Below are 25,021 nucleotides of genomic sequence, written 5' to 3'. Positions count from 1 at the left end.
GGACTTGGTATCATCATCAGGGCAGGCACGGAGTCTCTCATATCCTCCAGGCTCCTGAAGATGTTTTACCGTTAGTGTGCCTGTTTTAGTTAGTGGTAATTATGGAGACTGCCTGCCTAGCTGCACTGACCTTTTCTGTCCCATCTTGCTCTTGAAGGACTTGCAGTGCAGGAGGTAAGATGTTTATAGCAGACTTTAAAAGGAAAAATTCCAAGTGAAAAACCATATGACATGGGTCTAACTGTGTAAAATTTCTGTGCTTTAAAGACAGGAAACTAGCATGTCACAATATGTGAGTAAAGGCATGTTTTAGAGAAGAAATACATTGTATGTTTTAAAGATTTTCATTTTATAATTATAGGTTCTTATCTGAATTGAATTTTTTTTTAAGATTATGGCCTAGGGCTGGAGAGATGGCTCAGAGGTTAAGAGCACTTATTGCCCTTCCAGCGCTCCTGAGTTCAATTTCCAGCAACCCACATGGTGGCTCACAACCTTCTGTAGTGAGATCCGGTGCCCTCTTCTGGCGTGTAGGCATACATACAGGCAGAATATTATATATATAATAAATAAATAAATCTTTAAAAAAAAGGAAAGAAAGAAAGATTATGTCCTAAACTGGTGAGAATTGAAAATAAATTATTTGAAGTCTTATTTCTTGTGAAGTGGTCAGAATTTAAATCTAAGCTTCTAAGGAATTACTGATGTCTGTGGCAACAGACTAAAACCTCATTTGGGGACAGAGCTTGTTTGTAAGGGTTTGACTCTGGTATATTCACGTGCACGTACACACGCACGCACGTTATGTGTAACATGATGGGGCTGGTTTGTTGGGGTTTTCTGTCCTGCCCGGTTCCCATAGCTGTTTAGCTTCAAAGAAAATCACACAGAGGTCTCCATAAGTTATAAGCTGATTGGCCCATTAGCTCAGGCTTCTTATTAGCTCTTATGACTTATATTAACCCATTATTCTGCTCTATTTTAGCTATATGGCTCAGTACGTTTTTCAGCTGGCAGGTTACATCCTGCTTCCTCGGTGGTCTGCACAGGACTGGGAGGAAACAGCTTCCTCCTTCCCAGAATTCTGCTGTTCTCATTGCATCACCTCTACTTCTTGTCTGCTTTTCCCGCCTATACTTCCTGCCTGACCAATCAGCATTTATTTAAAACATGATTGACAGATTACAAACAGTTCTCCTGCACCAGTTATGCATGTAGTTAACAAGGTAGTTATCTTCCTCCACCTTTATATGGGTCCCAGAGACCAAACTCACATTGCCAGGCTTACAAAGCAAGAGCCTTTACCTTGAGCTATCTTACTAGCTCTTGGTTTTGATTTTTGAGACAAGGTTTCACTCTAGTTCAATCCAATCATGAACTCATGGTGATTCACCTGCCTCAACCTTCTGAGGAATGGGATTTCCAGCCTGAGCCACCACCTGGCTGGGAAATATAACTGATTTTTTGTGCTGGCCTCAAGGAGCAGCAGAGGAGCTAGGGCACAACTGAGGACGAGGGAAAGCCAGTGAACTGGACAGGCCCGTGCATGTGACTCTCATGGCCCCAGTGGGAGACGCCCTGCAATGCAGACCAGATCTGCCTTCTGAAAGGTTAGATCCCCGTCCTTGGCTCATGTAAATCACCGTTCAGCTAGTTACTTTTCTCTGGGCTGTCACAGTTCAGGCAGATAACAAGAGCAGATTGTCTTTAGACTGTTTCTGTTTGATTCTTTTTTGAGACAGAGTCTCACTACTTAGCCTTGGCTGGCCTGCTAGCCTCTAGCTCGCCATGTAGACCAGGCTGGCCTAGAACTCACAGAGATCCACCTGCCTCTGCTTTCTCAGTGCTGGGACTAAAGGCGTGCTAATTCTAATGTCCTGCTAATTCTAACAGTTTGCTTCAGCTGGGTTTTAGCAATCACTGCTTGATTTCAAGTTTTCTTCAAGGTGATAGAAAAATAATAACTGAGTGACTTTTTATTATTTAAATAGTAAGTTTGTGTTGGCTTAAAACAGTTTATAGCAACTTTTTTATAGATTTATTTTCTCGTTTATGTGTGTGTGTGTGTGTGTGTGTGTGTGTTTCTGTGCATATATGTGCTGTTGAATTCCCTGGAGCCAAAGTTATAGGCAGTTCTGAGCCACCTGACAAGGGTGCTGGGAATCAAACTCAGGTCCTCTGCAAAAGCAGTACATGTTCTTAACTGCTGAGCCATCTTCCATCCCCTGCTTGACCAATTTCTGTTCATAGCAGAAAGCAAAAAGCTTTTGTATGAACCCACATTCAATTCCCAACAGCTACATCACGATTTATAACTGTCTGTAACTCTAATTTCAGGAGATCTAATGCCCTCAGGCAACAGGAACAAACATAGTGAACAGATATACTTGCAGACAAAACACCCATACACATGAAATAAAAAATAAAACATTTTAAAATAAAGTTTTTAAGAAAATATTGTACCATATGAAATATTTTGTCAAAAAAAGTTTTTTCTAGAGTTAGGCACAGGGGTGCACATCTCAAATCCAATGCTTGGGAAGTAGACACTGAGCACACTGGTACACATCTGTAGCTCAGAGTGGACACTGAGCACAGTGGTACACATCTGTAGTTCAGGAAGTGGAGAGAGTAGGATGAAGAATTCATCGTCAGCCTAAGATACATAATACTTATCTCAAAAAAAAAATTTTTTTTTCCTCTACAGTGCCCAGGATGTTGCCCTCCAGTGAGCTTGTACTCTGGAGGTGGGGTAGGAGGATCTTCAGTTTCGTGCCATCTTTAGCCCCACATAGCCGAAGACTAGCCTGAGCTATATAGCAATACCCTGTCTCAAAAGAAATAAAACCTTTTCTAATCACTGAGGAAGTAACCAGTCTCCCCAGGCAGAGTTGTCTCTTACCATGAGCTCTCTCTAGACTTGCCTTCCTTACTCTGAGTGCACTGCGTCATACTCCCCGGTGACTATCATCTTGCTTTGGTGATGTAGTCCTCTAATTTCTTAATGTTATTTTTTAATTAGATTCTTGTTCTCTGGATTTTAGCAATCCTACACACCTCAATGATATCAATAGATTCAGTGATCATTATATCTATTCCTTTGTGGATCGTGAATAAAATTATTAAATGATTTCCATGATAAGCCTCTTTTATGACATTGTAACATTATGAAGTGTGTCTTCTCAGTAATTAGCCCAACTTCTATTGATTTTTTTTAATATGGGCAGTTGTAAATTGTTCTTATTTTTTCCTCAAATATTCCTTGCTGTTGATACTTACTTTATAATGTTTTACATAAAGTGTTAAATTGCTTAGCCCACAGTGATAATAGTTAGTGGAACATTCCATCCTATTCTATTTTGGGTTTTGAGACAAGTTTCTCTCTGTAGCCCTGGCTGTACTGAAACTCACTCTATAGACCAGGCTGGCCATACTTTTGATCCTCCTGTGCCCTCCCCCCAGCAAATTCTACCAGTGTGCCCATTCTTAAATTCACTGTTTTGTTTGAGCTCTCTCTCCAGCCTCTTGAGTGTTTTGCCTGCATGTTTGTCTGTGTGCCACATGCATGCAGGCCCTCAGGCCGAAAGAAGAAGGCATTAGATCCTCTGGAACTGAAGTTACAGATTATTGTTAACCACCATGTGAGTGCCAGGACCTGAACCAGGGTCCTCTGCAAAAGCAGCAGGTGCTTTTAACTTCTAGGACCTCTCTCTAGCCCCTGGCGTTCATATTTTAGTACTTAACATTTATCTTAAGGCTACAGCAGATATTATGGTTGAAGACCAATTCTTGGTTGCAGTCATGAGTGGTGTGTGTGTGTGTGTGTGTGTGTGTGTATTCATTACTGTACTTTGAAGACTTATCGCCTCGCACACAATAGCTTCCTAATAAGTATTTGTTGAATGAATTGATAAATAATTCCAGATGCTCATCTGTTTGCACGTATCTCCCTTTTCTAGTTCATGAGACTCCTTCTGTGTTCCTCTTACCTTCCCTCAAGTGTGGATGGATGGATGGATGGATGGATGGATGGATGGATGGATGGATGGGTGGGTGGGTGGGTGGGTGGGTGGGTGGGTGGGTAGATAGATAGATAGATAGATAGATAGATAGATAGATAGATAGACAGACAGACAGACAGACAGACTGACTAATATATAGACGTTAATATATTTTTTGAGACAGAATCTTACTATACAGTCCCAGCTGACCTGGAACTTACTCTGTAGACCAGAATGACATCAAATTCACATGGCTCCGCCTGCTTCTACCTCCTTAGTATTGGGATTAAAAGTATGTATCAGTTCCTAGATATAATATTTAGTTTAATTAAGTATAATATTTTTAGTAATTCCTTGAGAGTTTCATAATGTGTACTACGTGCTGTGAGCATGTTCAACGCCCCTTAACTCCCACTAAGCTCCTTTCAGGTCTACCACCCACTCCCCTAACCCTCCCTCCCAGCTTCATTTCCTGACGTTTTTGTTCTTTTGTTTTGCCTTGTTTTTCTTTAATAGCCCACTGAGTCCTGTTTATTTTGCCCATATACTTGTGGGTGTGGCAGTCCACTGAAGCAGCCTATCAGGGGCCACACCCTTAAGGAGAATTCGGGGGGGGGGGAGAACCAGCATTGTCAATAGTCCCTCAGCTAAGGACAGAGGTTCATGAGCCCCTCACTCTGTGTTGTCCTGTTGACTGGTTTAGTCTTGTTAGTCTTGTGCAGGCAACCACAGTGCCGTGTGAACTCATGAGTGCGAAGGTCCTGTTGTGTCCCGAAGACATAATTTCACTTTGACCTTTGTCTCTTACACTCTTTCCACCTCCTATTCCATGTTAGGCCTGATCTTTGGGGAAAGAGTAAGATACAGATATTCCATTGTGGTCGAGCACTCCATAGACATCCGTAGACAGTTATTCTTTGTACATGGACCAATTATGAGTTTCTGCATTAACCACCCTCTGTTGCACAAAGAAACTTTTCTGATGAGCTCTGATAGAAGCACTAATCTGTGAGTACAGAGATATAAATTTACAGAGAAGTTTGACATTATATCCACATAGCAAAATAATAATAGGTTCACCCCTGGGGCCCATTAGCTCTCCAGCCATGGGGTCTTGAGCAGGTATATAACATGAGGCTTGCGTTTCCTCCAGTGGAGAAGATCTGCAGTCTAGTCAGAAAGCACCGGTTATCCCCATCCATTCACGCCTCTAGTGCCCGTGGGCATATCCTGCCGTGCCACTTCTCAGTGTATAGCTCACAGTGTTCACACCTGGGGAAGACTTGGTGAGTTTTGTCCCTGAGTGACCTGCATGTCCCTTCTGGTACTCTGAAAGCCAGCTAGCAGGAAGGACACTTCTTGGTCAATGCCAACTTAATGTCTCCATGTTCTGTGACCAAAGTTTCTGGTGTCTCCAGCATAGGATAGGGTCTAACCATCAAGATCTGGTGGGAAAATATGAGCCATGACAATGGGCTGTGTTGTTTCGGGGCCTCCAACACATCCCTGAACAACATTTTGAAGGCAGGTATCCCACAACTGAAACTAGACTTTTATTTGACAACCTATGATTTCTGTGTACAGTACCTCCATCAATCCCTGTTGGTGGGGAGAAGACTAAGTTTCCTGAGCTGGGCATGCTGAGACACACCTTGGACCCCAACACTCAGGAGGCAGAGGCAGGCTAGAGGCAGGCGAATCTCTGAGCGTTCCAGGATAGCCAGGGTTGTTACACAGAGAAACTCCGTCTCAAAAAAACAACAACAAAAAGCAAATAAACAAATAAAAATTAGTATATTTCCAGATGGCTTTTCAAGCATCCTCAGTATTACTTGACCCTCCCTCTGTCGCCTCCTCTGCCATCCCCTCCTCTCTCCCCCCACTTAAAAGCCCCTCCCGGTTATTTCCGCTGTTCTCCTTCATATTACCCTCTGTGTGTGCTGTCCCCTTCCTTAAGATCTCATGATGTGTATGCTTAAGCAAATGGTTATGTCTTCACTTCCTTGTACTTCTTAGGTTGAAACAAAGCTCTAGCTAGAGAGATCTTTAGACTTGTAGTCTGGAAAACTACAGCAAGGCTGCCCTGCAGGCTAATGCTGTGGGTGAGTGTGCTGCTCTGTGGGGTAGCTGCATTCAATTATTTCTCCCAGTTTGTGGTGCTAGGAACCACCTGTGCACAGGGAGCGCCTGTGTCTTTATGTAGAGAGTAGAGCCTTCTGACCCCTAGGAGAGCACGTTTGGGCCATTAAAATGGGTTTGAAGTCGATATAAAGGGAGTGTTCTTTCCTCATCTTAAAAAACAGTGGAGAGGAATAGATTTTCTGAAATTTGAGAGAAAAGAAAAGAGAGGCACTTCTTTATAGCTTTCAACATGGCTTTAGTAAGTCAGAAGTCTTTGTTATTGTCAAACTCATACAGTCTGATTTTCTACAGAATTAGGATTTTTGAGATGTCAAGCTGTCTGGTCCCGAGAAAGCTATAATCCATTTGATTGGTATGTCTGAAGCCATTCCCCCAGTGCTTTCTGCCCAGCTCCTGCAAGCATGCTAAGCCACCCCCATTTACATCAGACAAGAGTATTGATCATTGGTAGGTAATGTGCTTAGCCATCTTTTCTGTATAACAAGGGGACTGGGCACCCTCCGTTTTCAAGCAGAATTACTGAGGTAATAGTAGAGCTTGCAGGATCCGCAAACACAGCTGGAAGTGTGAATGCCAAGTAGAGACTGGGGTAAGTAGATCCCAACCCTGCCCCTGCAAGCCTTGGCTACTTAGCTCAGTGAAGGTCTTGACTGCTCATGACATCATAAAGCCAGGCTCATCACAAAGGCTGCCTAGCGCACAGCTCAATGGCACCCTCTGAGGAAGTGCTCCCTGCCCTAGTCCTAAAACAAGTATGTGGACCTGTATTTTTGGTTCATTCTTGACATGATTTGTGTGCACCTGTTTAGGAACAACTTACAGCCTTTCTGTGTTCTCCACACAGTGCACATGGTTTGCTGTATGCCTGACTGAACACACTAAGTGTCCCCCTAGTTATGTTACAGTCGGCTGACCCTACAGTGTCTATGCTTTTCTGCCATAGCCCTCCTTGGGTTCTGCCAACAGACTACAAATGTTGTAAAGCAGGCTTTGCTCTTGTAGGTCTGAGAATAACTAAGCATTACTCTCTGGTGTAACATAGTTCCGTTCTTAGAAATGGTGTTGCCCAATAAAGGGACTTACGTTTGTTGAGCCAGTGTAATGATTCATGTGACTTTTAAAAAGCTAGTAAGCACAGTTTAACCACTTAACAAGTTCTCATAGCTGGACATAGTATATGTGCCTGTAATTCCAGCTTTGGGGAGACTGAGGCAGGAGGATCATGAAAGCAAGGCTAGACTCCTGAACTACATGCTGAGAACCTGCCCCCACCACCAAAACAATTCTTATCACCATCCCCTTGAGGGAAACAAGTGTCCAAATCAACAATATACCCATAATGCCCTTCCATAGAATCCCTACATGTGGGCCAACAAGATAGCTCAGCAGGTAAACAGCTCGCAAGCCTGGCACCAAAGTTCAAATCCCAAAACCCATGGAAAGTGACCGGAGAGAACAAACAGCACAGAGTTGTTCTCTGACTTCCTCTTGTGAGCCACGGCACATGTACACATGCATGCGTGCACACACGCGCACGCACACGCACACACACCACGCCTTACGTGGAAGGAACTGTGAGTTCGGCCTGCAAGTTTGATTATACCTCCATGCCCAGACAGTGACATCCTTACTCCATTGCCCATCTGACACGGGAGATACGGTGAGGCTCACATTTATGTCATTATCTTTATTCTTATCCTTTTTCTGTTGTTGTGAGTGCTTTCTAGTGAAGTTATGTCCATCAGAATGCATGCTAGGTGGCTACCAAGCTGGGGTAACAAGGATAGTTGTAGTGGCAGCATGGGGCTGATGGTTCCCCAGGTTTGAGTGCTCATATACTGAAGTCAGTGACAGTTTGGGGCATGAGTAAGCTGTACAGCAACAAAAAGAAACTGGGAAGTAAGATAAATCAGTAAAATCCGAGAAATTCAAAATCACTCTCACATACTTTATGCGTTCCTCAAATACCGCCAGCACTGTGTGATCCCTACACGGTAGTCATATTCTTGTCCCAAGGCGTTCCTTTTAATTAAATACCCAGCATAGTGTTTGTCATGAGATTACAATTCCGAATATATAGTAATTCAGAAAGAATCACTCTACAGGCAGAAGTGGCTGCTGTGGTCTGCACCTGTGGCACCTTTGTTGCTTGTTGAATTTTTATTACAGAATTTACTAAAAATCTCATGGGACCCAGTTAGGCTTTCTGAAATTCAATGTATAGAATTAAGTTCCTATTTTGGAATATGATACTAAAATTAAAAATTAACTTTGAATCAGAATATGGATAAACCTATGATTATTTACAAATCACAAATTTTCCTTTGGAAGACCAAGAAACAATGACTGTTTTTCCTTTGGAGCTAACCCTAAATTTAATATAATTCTGTATTACTAACCTCAAATGCCCAGTCTACAAAATTTTGATGATTATTTATAAATTAAGAATTAAACTAATTTTGTCCCATTTAATTACATTCTAAAGTCAGGCCTGTCTGCTCAGACCTGGGTTATATAAACTGATCTCTGCCTCTGCCTTTTATTGGTGCTGTGTTGTTTTGAGTTTTGTTTTTTCAGTCACATGAACACAGATTTACTAAGGAAAAGTGAGGAAGAGCTCCCAATAGTGGGAGGGTCCAGAGGAGGAGTCTCCTGTCTGTTTCTTGAAGCACCAAGAACCGCTTTGCCTGAATTTTGTATCAGTAAAGATTACTACACACCTAAACCATATACACATATATGTTTAAGTGTGTATGCACACAGGGTTTAAGTCTGCTTATATGTTTAGTAGGGTGTATCTCTTCAAGTATGATCATTGCTCTCTTTGCTGAGGCCAGCCTGTGCTATATAGTAAGTTCCAGGCTATCCTGGGCTACAGAGTGAGATTCTGTCACGATAAAACAAAAGTAAATGAATAAATGAAAACATTAACATGATCTGTGAATTTGTTTTCAAACATAAGCCTGTTTCCAGTTCATTAGCAATCAGGGCCTTAGACTACTCCAGAGACCTTCATAAGCCCACGTGGAATCATCTTTGACTGTTCACACTTACATAGCTAGGCGAATCATGAGCATGCGTTGATGTTTTGCTGCGACCCCATGCTCTTCTTCTTCTTGCCTGTTTAAATTATCTCAGGTGTTCTCAGTAGTTCTGCGTGCTGTGCCATAAGGACTCTTCCTCACGTACAGCTGGGGAAGCTGGGCTCTGAGAGCCTGCTCTACAGGAGTAGACAAGAGTAGCCTTGTCTCAGCCCTGAGCTCTCTGCCCCCATTGTCTTCCTTGTCTGTGTGAATGTGGGAGAGGGACAACCTCAGGCCCTGTTCCTCACCTCTCACCTTGTTTGAAGCAGGGTCTCCATAGTGATTTTGTTTGTGTTTGTTTGGGGTGTAAACACTAGGCTAGTTGGCTAGCAATCGTTCAGGGATTATCTGTGCCTCAGGAGAACTCAGATTACAGGGACTCACATGCACGTCTGACATCGGGAGATTCAAACTCATAGCAAGTGCTTTAACCCAGTGAGCTCCCCTCCCAGGCCTGTTGTCTGTGATTATGGAGTGTTGAGTTGGTTGAGCTTACAGTGTTTCCCATTAGATGTAACAAAGACTCTTGTGTGGCTTCACCTGTACCCAAGACGCCGCCATCTCTAGGAACAGTGACATTTTGTTCCAGAGCCCTCCTGTCTCCCTTTATGTCCCATCTCAGTTGACTTTGGGTCACAGAACTCGTTAAGGAAATGGAGATCAGTGTATCTAATATCATGTGCTTCCATAATAGTATATAGGATGATTTAATTCACAAACCATAGATGGGCTTGTTAAAATGTATGTTACATATTACTTCATATTTTTCATATTATAAGAGTTTAATTGGTCTTTAAAAATAAGTATATTTTACTCACTGTATTTTACACAGGGTCTCACTAAGTTGCCTAGACTTCTGACCTTTTTGTGTGGGATAGAGAGGGCATGGTCACAGCCTGCAAGAGTTGGTTGTCTCCTTTTACTGTCTGGGTCTCCTTAAACCACGTGGGCCCACCAGTGGAACACAGGTGATCAGGTGTGGCAGCAAGTGCCTTTACCTACTAACACACCCGCCAACCAATCTTGACTCCTGTAGTACAAGTAGACCTTGGGTTTACAATTCTCCTGTTGCCCGAGTAGCTAGTATTAGGGGTCACTTTGTAAGACCCAGTTTCGATTTGTTTGTTTTGAAAGAGAGTGATAGTTTGAGTGAGAATATTCTCATAGGCTGGTGGCTGTTTGAACTCTTGATCCTCAGTTGGTGACGCAGCATTGTTGGAGGATGCATACCCCTGGAGGTGGACTTGAGAGTCCGTAAGCTGCCCCTCTTCAGTTTGCTCTCGACTTCATGCTGTGTCTGCTGATGTGGTCCAGTGGCTTCCTGCCCTTCCTCTTGAGCCCTTATGGATGCCCCCTCTGGAACTGCAAGCTAAAACATACTTCCAATTACAAGTTCCACAAGAAAAGTAATGAATACAAGGGTCTTGCTACATTAATTTTAGTGTTTGTATTATTTGTGAATGCCCTTATTGACGTGGTTGCCTTGCCTCAGCCCCCAGTGGCTGACGTTAAAGTATGCACTACCGTGTCTGGCTGAAACAGTTTTGAAACTTAAGTTAACATTCAAAGACCATCCACACCTGTACTTTGGACATGGCCATCTGGTAGTTCTTACAAAACGTGCATTTGCCTTTTATATCTACAGCATGGTCTTGGCTTAGATAAAGAATGTAGTTTTCAGAGATTCTGAGACTTTCTGTGACTCTCTGCCAAATGAAAGCTTTTACTTTTACAATTATTTAAAGCCAGATGCACAGCTATGCCATTAGCACTGCGAAACATCTCATTGACTAACAATGGTTCGTCGTCCAGCACGTCAGAAGCGTTCCGGTCTTGATGCTGTCCATTTGTGAGCTGTCTCTCTGGCAGTGCGACATGTGAAAATTAAATTTCAATATGCATCCCCTCTTCATCTTCATTTAAGTAGCTCCTAGAAATGTGGTAAGGGAGAGAAAGCCAGTATTGCGTCCTGATGTCACAGCCCTAGAGATCACTTTGACCTACAGTACAACTGCACTAGAAACCATTTTCTAGTAAGTTCTACGTATATGTTCAAATTGTACTGTCATATTCTTTACCAAACCCTGACTTACCTGTGAAGGATAAGTTTCCGGAATCTAAACTTTAAAATCACTGCTATTTCTGAAGCTAAGAATTAAATGGGCTCCCCCCCCCCCTACAAAAAAAAAAAAAGAGGTACTCAGTGCTAAAGAGGCTTTGTGTAAACCTAACAGAGTTTGATCCTCGACCCACATAAAGATGGATGAACAGAACCAAGACAAGAGTTTCCCTCTGCCCTTTATATGTGCACCATGGCACATGAGCCTACACACACACACACACAATAATAATAAATTTAAAATAAACAGAAGAAAGATTGTGTGCTGAAGGTGTATCTCAATTGGAAGAGTACTTGCCTAGCCTGCTAAAACTCTGTGCTCGGTCCCCTAGAAAGATGGCTCAGCAGTTAAGAGTACTGGCTGCTCTTCCAGAGGACATGGGTTCAATTCCCAGCACTCACTTGGTGGCTCACAACCAGCCGCAAGGTATCAGAAACCCTTCTCTGGCCTCTGAGGGCACCAAGCATGTCTGTGGTACACAGCCATACAAACAGTCAAAACACCCACATACAGAAGAAATAAAATCTAAAACCACAAGGTGTGGTGACACATGCCTGTAATCTCAGCACTCAGGAGGTAGAGGCAGAACCAAGGAGCTCAAGGTTATTCTCAACTACTTCAAAGATTTCCTTCTGTTTCAAAAATTTTTTTTATTTATCTGCTTTACCTCATGGCTGAAGCCTCCCCCCAGCCCCACCCCCAGCTCTCTCCCTCATTTTCCCCCTCCTACCCTCACATCCTCTCCTGTCACCATCCAGGAAAAGACAGGTCTCCTATGAGTATCAACTAAACATGGCCTAGCAAGTTGCAGTAAGACTAAGCACCTCCCCATGTGTTAAAGCTGGGCAAGGTGACCTAGTATGAGAAGTAGAGTCCCAAAAGCCAATAAAAGAGTCAGAGATGGCCCTTGTACCCGCTGTTAGGAGTCCCATAAGAGGACCAAGCTACACAACTGTAACTTGCAGAGTGCCTAGGTAGGTCTCATTCAGGCTCCCTGGTTATCAATACAAACTCCACCTAATGTTAAAAATAAAATTTTTGACAGGACTTCATGCCCACTCCCACTTTAAGGCATCCCATGTGACACTGGGGTGTGGAGCAAAAAGAGCAGCCCACGTGACCAGAGCAGTGCCTGGGGTGAAAGTCCTAATTTGCTCCTGGTTTTGAATGGCTTATTTATTGACTTGTCATGTGGACGCTGCATCCTCTTGCTGTCCCTCCTGCTCTTGCACTGCCACAGAATCACTGCCCATCACTGTGGAGCGTGGCTCGATCTCAATTTGTAGTTTCTCATTAAATAGGCCATTCCACTCCCAACTCAGGACGAGGGCAGGTAGCGGTGTCACTCAGTGGAAAGGCGTGAGTTTGATATTCGCAAAGGCTTGGGTTCTGCTCCAAAAAGACTAACCTGTGCTGGGGACACCATTACCATCGCCTGTCTTCTAGCATTCATGAGCCATCTGTCTAATAATCTCTGGAACCTCACTGTAAACTCACTAGTCCGAGTGCCATCATGCACCTTCTCATTGACCCTGCTTGAAGACACAAGTCAGGTGCTCGTCACGTCTTGAGATTCTTCACAGCCCTTCAGTAGGTGACAAGCACATGGACGGAGCAGAGTGGGTGGCCACCTGTGATGGTGCCTAGTGGAGACAGGGAGGGAGGAGGGGCCTCTTAGGAAAGCGAACAGAGCTGGTGCAGGAGAGGCTCGCTGTACCCACAGTCACTGTCTGGAGTCTAACGTTGTGTTCAGGATGGGAATGTGGGTCGTCTGAGAAAGAGACGGACACAGAAGCTAAGCAGAAATGAATCCCAGGTTCAGAGCTTCAGCCAAGGCCTCCTTCACAACCTGGGACTAGCTGGTGGAATATCCAGTTTGTCCTTCCAGCCTTCTATCCCTAGTATTTATTCAGTCTTTCCTTCCTTCCTTCCTTCCGTCCTTCTCTCCACAGTCTTGTGAACCCCACTCTGGCCTTGGATTTGCTATAGCTAAAGATGACCTTGAATTTCTGCTCTTCCGGCTTCCCCAAGTGCTAAGGATTACAGATGTGTGTCACCATTCCCAGCTGTAGTTTTACAATTTTAACTCATTTTATAGCTGCTCTGTTTCCTGTTTATTTCCATTAATAGGAGATTTATCATTTCACATACTAGAGAATACTTGTTCTTCTTGTTCAGCTTACAGACCTCAACTAATATATTTTTATTTTACTTTTTATATATATTATATATATAATTTATGTATATATTATATATGAGTATTTTGTCAGCATACATGTATGTGTACCACAAGTATATACCTGGTAGTGTCCATAGAGGTCAGAAGAGGGTGTCAAGATTCCCTGGAACTGAAATCACCGATAGTTGTGAGCCATCACGTGGGTTCACTTAACCCTAAAGTCGTCCCTCCAGTTCCTACTTACTCTTTTTTTTTTTTTTAGATTTGCTTCTTACTTTTATTTGTGTGTACATATGTAGATATGTAATTGTGTTTGTGCGCATGTGCATGCAGGTGCCCACAGAGGCCGGAAGCGGACATTGAATCCCCTGGTAGTGGAAGAGGCAGTTGTGGGCTGCTTGAAATGGGTGTTGGGATCCTAACTCAGATCCTCAGAGACAGCAAGTGCTCTTACCCCTGAGCATCTCCCCAGCCCCTAATTTATTGGTTGGTTGGTTGGTTGTTTGTCCTGGAAGTCACTCTGTAGACCAGGCTGACCTCAAACTCACAGAGATCCTCCTGCCTCTGCTTCCCAACTGCTATGATTAAAGGTGTACTCCACCACGCCCGGCTAAGGGCTTTATGTGTTTACTTTGAGATGGTTAACCTCCTCCCAAACCCGTAGTTGTCTTTCTTCGAGTCTCCTGGATGCTGGGACTAAATACATGGTACGTGTCACCATGACTGTCCCGGACGTTACACTCTTAAATTCTGGTTTTGTTCTCATCAACACCCAGCCCCACTCAACACACCCATCCATCAAGTCCTATGAGAATCTTAACTTGGGCCTTAATGGCAGATTGTTTCTGAACATTTTCTGTCAGAACAATTCTTTAACGCCCTAACAAGGACTAGAGAGATGATGGCCGGTTGCTCTTTGCAGAGAACCCGGGTGCTTTTCCAACACCCAGTCAGGGGGCTTCACAGCCACCTGTAACTCCAGTCGCAGGGGTTCTGACGCCCTCTTCTGGACTCTGTGGGTCCCTACTCTGGTGCACATTCTAACAGACGCGCGTGCGTGTGTGTGTGTGTGTGTGTGTGTGTGTGTGTGTGTGTGTGTGTGTGAGAGAGAGAGAGAGAGAGAGAGAGAGAGAGAGAGATTAGCATACAATTAGCATACATAATTAAAAGAGGCTCTGAATCTCTTCAAAGACCTGGCCATGCTGCACATCCCTAGTGCCTGGGCCTTAACTCTGCTCAGAGCACTCGGGCTTTTCCCCTCTGTCTGTTCATGCATTAATAATTCTCATAAACTCACTAGGCATCAGTAACAAGAAAATATAATTTTTAAAGCTTGACAACAGTGTTGGTAAGATGACTCATCAGGTAGATGCATTTGCTTCCCCGGGCCTGATATCCTGAACCTCCCGACCCACAGTGGAAAGAGAAAACCAGCCCCTAAGTCATCATTGGAACCTCCACACAGCTGTTAGAACCATGCACTCACATCTCTCCTTCACAGAGAGAGGGAGGGAGGGAGGGAGGGAGCAGTAACAAAAATATCTAAAGCTACTCACAGCACGGCCTGGTGGCGCACACCAGGATTCTCAGGTGGGAGGTGTAGGATTACTGTAAAAACCAAAAAATAAATAAATCACCAAGTCGGATGTAGTGGCTCCTACCTACAGTCTCAGCACTCAGAGGACAGAAGAAGGAGTTCAAAGCCAGCCTTGCCTATCTAAAACCAGCATCAAGAAAAGGAAGAAAAAATAAATAAAAGGGAGTGTTTAAAAAATTAAAACCTGTAGCTGTGTCCAGCTGACCATTTTGCCTTCATCTGTACAGCTGTGGCCCTCTCCTCGGCCTGCAAATCAGGAAGAGCCCTGGTGCCAGCCACGCCCCACTTGGAGGCGGGTAAGTGCTGCCGCCTGAGCACCTGGAGCCCATTGCGCTGGCTTCGGGCAGGGCCTTCATCTCTGGGCCTGCTCCGACTCAGGACTTTAGACGGTGCTTTCACTGCACCTGTTCCCCATCGCATTTTCTCAGCTGCGGCTCAGTCTCTGAGACTGTAGTGATTTGTCGTTTGGTTTGGTTTGGGTTTGGATTTCGGACAGAGGGTCTCCTGAGTAGCCCAGCCTGGCCCACAACTCACCAAAAACTCCGTGCTGGATTATAAATCATTCTGTCATGCCTGGCTTACCTCGTGGATTCTCGCATCAAGAGAACATGCTTTTTTGTTTTTTCAAGATGCTGATCACTTTTATATCCCATTATGTGACCATAATTAAGTAAAAAGTGCTCCTACTTTCTAATAAATAAGATTATCACAGCTACGTGGGTTATCACAGCCTGTAATACCTGTACCCAAGAATCTGAGGCAGGAGAACCACAATTTCAGGGCTAGCCTGGACTACATAGAGAAATCTTGTCTCAAAGAAGGAAAGAAAGAAAGAAAAAGATAAAAGAAAAAATTCTCTGGCCAGGTGTGGTGGCTTTGCATGTAGTTATAGCCCTTGAAGGCTGAGGCAGGAGGGTTGTTGCCAAGTCCAATTCATCTTGGGATGATTGAGACCCTGTCAGGAAGGAAGGGTGGGAGGTAGGTTTGTTCTGTGAGCTCTTGTCCACATCACTTAGTGTATCATCCCAGCATCCTCTGATAAAATGAGGGGGAGGCGAGGATGTTTCCCATCTTTCCCTGCTATGCTTGAGTTGAGTCGCCACTGTGTCCACCCCATAACCAGGCACATCCCATGCCAGGAACCACCTTTAATATTTTGAGGGGTTTGTATGCCTGTTTTGAGATAGGGTATTACTTTATAACTCTGGCTGGCCTGGAAGTTACTGTGTAGACCAGACTGGCCTCAAACCCATGGAGTTCCACCTGCCTCTGCCTCCATAGTCAGCAACTTCTGTAATGTTTTTAAAGAACTTGAACCATAGCTTCCCAAAGCAGACAGGGATTCTGCTCAGACAGGTTTCACATGAGCAGTGTTTGTTGCTCAGAAGTTGTCTAAAAATTGTCAAGTAAAATGCCCTTCACCCTTCCTGCCCTGCTCTTTCAGTGCATGTCTTTAATCGGATGCTCTAGCAGGGGATTTGCTTAATTTATTTCAGGTGGACTGCACTTCCACAATTATAAGGTTGACTTCTAGATTTAGTTATTTTAGTGCCCTAAAGTGCTGTGTTAGAGAAATAAACAGACTGCCAGGTCACTTGTTTGTATTTATGTGTGTGTTGTTGATGTCCTGTGTTGTGTGTCTTGTGCTGTATGTTCTGTGTTGTATGTCCTGTGTCTAGAGTGGTGTGTGTGTGTGTGTGTGTGTGTGTGTGTGTGTTGCTGTATGGCCTGTGCTGTATGGTCTGTGCTGTATGCCCTGTGCTTTTTGCCCTGTGCTATATGCCCTGTGCTGTATGCACTGTGTTGAGAGTGATTTTCAAGCCTGAGATCCAAAGCTCTTTCTGCCCATCAGCTTTTGCTTTTGCCAATAAAAATATGCATGAAGCAAGAAGTAAAGAATTGGTTTTTGAGTTGTAAAGATTTGCTTATTTGTTGTTATTGTGCATGTGTGTGTGTACATGTGTGGACATGGAGGTCAGAGGACAGCTTGGTTGCATCAGTTCTCCTCCTCCTTTTGCGTCAGTCCTGAGAATTGAACTCAGGTCCCCAGGCTCATACAGCAAACACCTTTACTTTCTGAAGCCATCTTACCAGCCCATTTTTGTTAATTACAGAGCTGTGTCATGTGATACAGCTCTATAATCCCAGTGATTTGGAAGACTGTGGCAGAAGAATCCTGTGAACCTAGAAAGTCTAGGCCAGCCTAGGCAATACCAAAATTCTAACTCTAAAAAAATTAGTAAAGCACAGTAACCCAAAATAAATGCGCCTTCAAGTAAAGTGCACTCAAATTAGGGTAATAATTAGAGTAATAATTAGAGTAATAATTAGAGTAATAATTAGAGTGATGTAGGAGGTGTTTCTCAGGCTGCAGCTCTGGTTCTGTGAGTGGCACCTGCCACACCTGCAGAGTGTGTGTGTGTGTGTGTGTGAGAGAGAGAGAGCGCGGGGGAGAGCTGGGAGTACCGCTGTGAGCTACCACATCTAATGGCATCTGCTTGCTCTTTTCTTTTCTAAGACAGGTTCTCACTGTGTAGCCCTGGCACTGGCCTGTAACTTGCTGTGTAGACCAAGTGGTCCTGTTGCCTCCGGAGTGATGAAATTAAAAGCGTGTGCTCACGTCTGCTTTTTGAAGTTTCCTGTGTAAATCTTGTCATCAGCTTCTTTAAGCTCAAATGAATGTATCATTTCAAACAATATTTTATTTTACTCATAATTTTTAAAATTATATTATCTATTGTGTGTGTGCGTATATATGTGGTCATATGTTCCAGGGTGTACATGTTGGGGTCAGAGGACAACTTTTGAGATAGTTCTGTCCTTCCACCCGTAGGTTCTGGGGAGAAGTGAATTTAAGTGTTTGAATATTCTGAGGAAAGTGGTCTACCAAACTAGAAGCTCTATTAGCTGTCATCAAATATGCAGTTGAACCCGCTTCATTAAAGTTCACAGGGGATTAAGAGTGTAGTTCAGTGAAAAGAACAGTTGCCTCGTGTATGTGAATCCCTGGGTTCAGTAGAGGAGACAGGTGGTACATAGGCCTGTAATCTCTGCACTCAAAAGGTAGGGTCAAGGAGGTCAGAAGCCACACAGTGTGTTGGCGGCCAGCCTAGACTTCATGAGACTCTGCCTCAAAAATAAAATAAAGTTCACAAGATATTCTACAACATAAAAATATTCTGGGGGCTGGAGAAATGGCTCAGCAGTTAAGAGCATTGCCTGCTCTTCCAAAGGTCCTGAGTTCAATTCCCGGCAACCACATGGTGGCTCACAACCATCTGTAATGAGGTCTGGTGCCCTCTTCTGGCCTGCAGGCATACACACAGACAGAATATTATATACATAATAAATAAATAAATATTTAAAAATAAATAAAAATATTCTACAGAATAGCCTGTTTTAAAATAAATAAAAAAAAAATGTCGGTGTCGTTGGGCACAATGTCCCACACCCACAATCTGGTATCCAGAAGCCAGAGGCAAGTGTACTAGGACAAGTATAAGGCCAGCCTTGGGGACATAGCGAGTTCAGGACAGCCTAGCTGACTTAGGGTTTCTGTTGCTGTGATGACCAGAAACAACATGGAGACAAAAGGGTTTATTTCTTACAACCCTCAGGACATCCTCATCACTGAGGGAACTCAAGGCAGGCACCTGGAAACAGGAACTGAAGCCGAAGCTGTGAAAGATTGCTGTTTACTGGTTTGCTCACGTCAGCCTGCTTCTTTTTTGTTTGTTTGTTTGTTTGTTTTTTTGATTTTTGAGGCAGGGTTTCTCTGTAGTTTTTGGTGCCTGTCCTGGAACTAGCTCTTGTAGACCAGGCTGGCCTCGAACTCACAGAGATCCGCCTGCCTCTGCCTCCCAAGTGCTGGGATTAAAGGCGTGCGCCACCACCGCCCGGCCTGTCAGCCTGCTTCTTATGCAACTCAAACCACACACTGTGGGGCAGCACCACCACTGAGCCCACCCATGTCCATCAAGACAGTGTCCTACAGAGTTCTTATGGGCATCTGGATGGAAGCATCTTCTCAACTGACATGAACACATGTCAAGTCGATAGAAAGCTATTCTCACACAAGGAGGCAAAGACAAGAGGGTCTTCCCAAGTTCAAAGCCAGCCAGAGGCTGCTTAGTAAGAGCCTATCTCAAAACAAGCAAACAAAAGCCAAAAATGTCATTGCAGACAAATGTAATGTGTGAATTTTGATTGATCATGGTTTGAAAAAAAAAAATGGCTGAAACCTGTTGCATCTCAAACCTGGGACAAATGGACTGAGGTGTCCATTAACATAAAGCAGATGCTGGCCTCCAGGGTCTCCCTGCATCCCTCAGTCTCTACCTGTTACAGGAGCCTCCTGACTAGCATGCCCATCCCTGGGCTTCCCTCCTGCCAGCTCCTCTGGCCCCTATATAACAACCATTCTGACCTTGCCAGTCTCTTGTCCCAGGCCACCCCTCTTGGTTCCTCTCCCCTCCCCCTTCTCTTCAAATGGCATAGCTCAGTGTCATAGTCAGCCTGTCCTCTTCCAAATGGCTGTGCTCGCCCTCCTATCTGAAATAAACCTTCTCCACCATATCCAGGAGCAGTCATGTCCTTCCTTCGTAACTTCCTTTTTCATTGAAAAACCATTGGACTGAGCTGGAGAGATGGCTCTGCAGTTAAAAGCATTGACTGCTCTTCCCGAGGATCTGGGTTCAATTCCCAGCCCCCATGTGGCCGCTCACAGATGTCTGTGACTCCAGTTCTGGGAGATCCAGCACCCTTTTCTAGCCTCGTCAGGCATGGGACGCAAACATAGGTGCAGGCAAAAGACCCACACATATTTTCTTTCTTACTTAAAAATATTGGACTGAGGCTAAGACAAGGACTAAATCTGAGATAATAGAAAATTATCTAACTCTTCAAGTTAACCTTTGGTGCTTGGCAAGATGCTCAGCAGGTGAAAGCGCTTGCTTGGCAGCCTGACAACCTGAGGTTTGTTCCCAGGGCCCGTGATGCAAGAAGAGGACCAAGTCCTGGACTGTCCTCTGCTCCCACATCTGCACTGTGGCCTGCACAGGCCCACGTTCCCTCTCAACAATAATAACAATTAATAAGATGAATTTTAGAACTGTCTCTAGTTAGCTCTCTTAGAGAGATCACAGTGTTGTGATTGTGTGAAAGAATGTTCAAGTGAAAACTAGGGGGAAGCGCCCTGCTGCCAAGGATGTGCCCAAGCCAACTCCCCATGGCGATTATTAAATATTTAAGAATTTTGTGATCCCATGCCCCGTAGCATCTTGAAATCAGCCATAATAGGCATATTATACTACAGAAATCTTCAAATGCTACATGGAGAGCTAATTTACAAACATACTACTGCTTACAGCTTCTCTCTCTCTCTCTCTCTCTCTCTCTCTCCTTCCCTGCATGCTCTGCCTGCTGCTCTCTGCTGTGCTCTTCCCCTGCAGTCTCTTGCTGCTCCTGCCTCTGCACCCGCTCACTGTCACAGCCCGCTCTGCAAGGCTTTCTGGAGCGCCCTGGACCTACAGTCCCACATTACTCCTTCAGTTGCTCATTAATTAGCTCCCCAGCCGTGAGCAGAGAAGGATCGCTCCACTCTTCCATGTAGTGGGTGCTCGGTGAGTTCTTAGAAACTCAGAATTTTTGTAGACACCCACCTGCTTTCAGTCGCCAACCAAGAATCTAAAGCACTGACTAGTCTGGTTTAAGTCCAGGGAGATTGCAGATAAAGAAAATGGGGCCATACCCTGCCTATTGGTGCCTTCAGAATCTGAGTCCAGCTGCCTTGAGGTTATTGTCTATCAAACCAGAATAAATCTGACCTGATCAGGTGGACTGTCACAGGCGGCAGCAGCTGAGGCCCTGGAGGGAGAGTTAGACAGACCGAGTTAAACAGTGACTTATACCAATCAGTGATCCATGCTGTCTCATGGAGCCCCCCAACCTCCCCTGAAGAACGGATATGATCATCACTTGGAGCTAAGAATAGTTGAGGGGCTTTCCTCGAACACCAACGCTGCAGTAGAAACTTGAAGCTGGCTCTGCACTCAATAATTGGCAGGGGACTAGGGAAACCTAGGCTGGAATATTCTCCATGTGGGTGCTCAGAATTGGAAGTTTAGTAAGTGCCCCTGGAGGCTAATGCATCAGAAAATGCAGCCTCTGAGGTAGGTAGTGGTGCATGCTTTAACGCCATCTCTTGGGGAGGCTGAGGCAGAAGAATTGCCAGAAAGTAAGGTAGGCAGGGGCTATATCGTGAGTAGAGCAGGCGAAGAGATATGCTGTGCCCCCCAAAAGTGAAATGGCTTGGCAGGTTAAGGCACTTGCTGCACAAGCTTGATATGAGTTTGATGCCCAGAATCCACATAAAGGTAGAAGAGAACCTGATCTCATACACATGATTTGGTAGGTGTGTACACACACACACACACACACACACACACACACACACGTTATAAGAAAAACTGAAAATAAGAAATCTGACCTCTGATCTCAGCTTTGCTGAGTTCCGTCTGTTATCCTGAGTCACTGAGTTTCTCTGGACCTCTGGCCTCTTGATTGTAATTAGAGTAATAAACCACATATTTTTTATTCATGTTGCATAAATTATACAGTAGCTTAAAATCTCACAAGGAAGCCAGTGAGTAGAAAATGAAAATACAACACTGTGTAATAATACTGCACTCAGGAGTGTACGGGTTACTCTGGGAGCCTAGGGGAAGAAGAACAGCTAGCTCCTAGTGCCGTCACCCTAGCGTGCGGCCTGCCTTCCGTCCAGGTGAAGTCTGGGCAGCTTACCAGGCATGGAAAGAGGACCGCCGGAGAACCGGTGTCAGCTTTGAGAAATGCAAGTAATTCCTCTTAATACACGAGCAGAGGCAGGAAGAGGGGAGATGAGGCTGGGTAAGAGTAATACATGAGCAGAGGCAGGAAGAGGGGAGATGAGGCTGGGTGAGAGCGAGACTGGAGGAAGGACTTGCGGTCCTCCTGAAACAGCTGGGATCGCTAAGGCTGTTGGAAGGCAGTGACAGATTTTAGACAAGACTGCATCTGCAATGTCGTATAAATTCTTCTTGGCAATGTGGCATGGTAGATGGAATATGGGATACAAGATGGTTTGGGAGGCTCTTTGGGAGATAATCATGAAATGTAGCCTAGCTGGGGACTGCTGAGGTCCCCAGTAGCACAGCTGAAAAGAATGAAACATAAATATGAGCGCTCCAATGGAGCTACATGGATGAGGGCTCACTGACTGCATCAGTGAAAATGTCCACATCAGAGCCTGGTGGTGTGGCACACGCATTTAATCCCAGCACTCAGGAGGCAGAGGTGGGTGGATCTGAGTTCCAGGACAGCCTGGTCTACAGAACATGAACCGGAACAGCCAGTGCTACGCAGAGAAACCCTGTCTCAAAAAACAAACAAACAAATGAACAAAAAGAAAATGCTCATGTCTGTCTCAGGCAGGAGAGACATACAGTACTACTCACTGCTGTGACTCAGGTATCCAGGCTGAAGGGTATCTACTGTGTGGCTGTCCCCAGAGCCAGAGGGAAAGCCCTAGAGGGATTCACAAGGGCAGTTTCTTGCTGCAGCCTGTAAGTAGCATGCATCTTCCATGACTCACAGGCTGGGTCTTATACAGGGCCCCACTCACCTCCACTCTAGAGGTCAGAGGGTTCAGCCTGGGACTAGCCTGGTGAGCTGGCCTGGGAGTGCCTGGGCTGGCTGACTGATGGAATGAGAGATACCCTCAAAGCACTCACTGATGAGACTATCAAACTGGGGCCAAGTAACTTAAGGTCAAAAGATGAAGCCTTTTCCATCTCTAAATCATAAACATTTTTTTAAAGATTTTTATCACTAGTCATGTGTGTGGGTCTGTACACGAGTGTGTTGTCTGTGAAAGGCAGATCCCCCTGGCTGGAGTTACGGCTGTTGTGACACCTACCATGGTGCTGGGAACTGAACTCGGGTCCTCGGAGGAGCAGCACAAACTGGGTCCGATCTACAACACCCTCTTTTTGGTTTTTGTTTGTCTTTGAAATAGGGTTTGGCCATGTTGTCCAGGTTGACCTCTCACTCACAGAAATCCACCTACCTCTGCCTGCCAAGGCCTAGGATTAAAGGTGTGCACCACTCCTCCTGTCCTTGGTTCTTTCTTACAATCCCAGAGAGAAATTGGAAGTCAGCTTGTTGGTTAGCGAGAGTCTGTTTTATTCTTTACAAAAAGGACTTTGCTTCATTCTTCCCAAATGAAATATTTTGGTCTTAAATAAGTCATAGTCAGGTTTAGTGATATATATATATATCATATATATATATAGATATAGATATCTTTCTCGTATTTTCATTTTGATTACTGTGTCAACATAAGGTTTTTGTTGTTGTTTGCTGTTTTAATTTAAGTTTGAATGAAGATGTTAGTGAAGGCTTCCTGGAATAAAATATCAGGCTGCTGAATTGGGAATGCCAGAGAAGTCAGGGCTTGGCCTTCTGCTGCCTTCCCAGCAGGGCACTTTCAGCAGATCAAGGGGTGGGTGTGGGAGGAGATGTAATTGGGCTGATTGGAGCCTATTGTGCTGCTCTGGAGAACACTCCTGTAGCCTTAGGGGGATGGTGCCTGGAGATGGCCTGGAATGATGGCCTCTTTCCTCCGCGGGAGGGAGCAGAAATTCGGATTCACATCTGTCCCTGCCTTTGTTTCCAACACGTACCCCCAGTTAAATTGTAGCCCTCACTGTACAACCGAAAACTGACTTATTGTGCTTTTATTTCTTAACAGTTGCGAGAAACAATCAAAGCTGGCAAAGGTGTGACTTCAGCTATTGACCTGTGTCGTTACCATGGAAACAAGGCACTGGAGGCCCTGGAGAGCTTTCCTCCCTCAGAGGCCAGATCGGCTTTAGAAAACATTGTGTTTGCTGTGACCAGATTTTCCTGACACCACATTAAAAAGACACTATTGTTCCTTAGCTGAAAAACCCAGAGAATAGGGTGGACAGGAGAGCTTTTCAGATGAAATAACTAATATGTTAATGATTTTTAAAATGTATGTATTTTTTTTCTATTCTTTTACCCCGTTGTTTAATGAATCTATCTTTTTGGAACCACTATAAACAAAATGAGAAGGAAAAAAGGTCACCCAGTTTTCACTTGTCACGCCAGAGCACACTTGAGGCTGCAGCAGCAGAAATAATTAATGAGACCCGCTCCTGTGACCTCAGCAAATGGACAGGAAATAAGTCCTTATTGATTGGACCACGCCAGGGATGGCGCCAGGCCGATGGCTGTGGTTTTCCTTCTGAAGAGGACGGAGCAAGCTGGAAGCTGCAGGTGTCAAGAGAAACACTGGGTGCCAGCCAGGGTGGACACATCAAAACCTGATGACCCATCCGTTGTAGTGGAGACTTGTTCTTCTGAGTTAAGAAAAACAGGCATTGTTTGCTGTCTCAGAATCATGTCTGTGTGGGTATATGGTGAGAGGCTTATGCATCTCAGTTTTTATCAGATTTGGGAGAGGTGGGGAAAATGTTCAGAAGTTGCCAAATTCTTGAAGTTGGAGATTAAAGTTTTACCAGGTGTTGATTCAATTGTTATCAGAAATTGTCTGTGTAATGTAAAAATTAAAAATGCTGCGGATCCCCAGCGGTGGCAGGAAGCAGAAACGCTGCAGGTCCCCAAGCGGTGGCAGCAGGCCCTGAGAGCAGCCAGTCCCACGCAGGGACGGCTGCAGGTCCTGGTCCAGGGCAGGGAGACACACGGCGGCGGTCAAGAGACAGAGACATGGATAGGTACACCATGCAGAGTGAGGTTGGATATTTATCCCGTGGGTTATGAAGCGGGAAGGAAGAAGGGGAGAAGAACAGAGAGAGAGAGAAGAGAGAGAGAAGAGA

At 44.6% G+C, this 25,021-nt stretch overlaps 1 protein-coding gene across 3 annotated transcripts in view; it reads left to right on the top strand.

Moving 5' to 3' along the window:
- Pdss2 (decaprenyl diphosphate synthase subunit 2) overlaps positions 1-24,718 on the top strand; it is a 229,543-nt gene extending 204,825 nt beyond the window's left edge. For 2 of the 3 annotated variants that reach the window (XM_048425161.3, XM_048425159.3), the window contains 2 exons: positions 15,350-15,418; positions 23,911-24,718. In XM_048425161.3, coding sequence (XP_048281118.3) covers positions 15,350-15,418; positions 23,911-24,069 — 228 coding nt within the window. In that variant the 3' untranslated portion in view covers positions 24,070-24,718. The remainder of the gene's footprint in view (positions 1-15,349; positions 15,419-23,910) is intronic. The other variant, XM_048425160.3, reaches the window with a different exon arrangement.
- The last annotated feature ends 303 nt before the right edge of the window (positions 24,719-25,021 follow it).

The sequence above is a fragment of the Myodes glareolus genome, chromosome 1, assembly GCF_982192425.1.
Source record: "Myodes glareolus chromosome 1, mMyoGla1.1, whole genome shotgun sequence".
Lineage (NCBI taxonomy): Eukaryota > Metazoa > Chordata > Mammalia > Rodentia > Cricetidae > Myodes > Myodes glareolus.
Note: the sequence above shows the minus strand (reverse complement) of the source record. Positions and strands in the feature narration are given on the sequence as shown.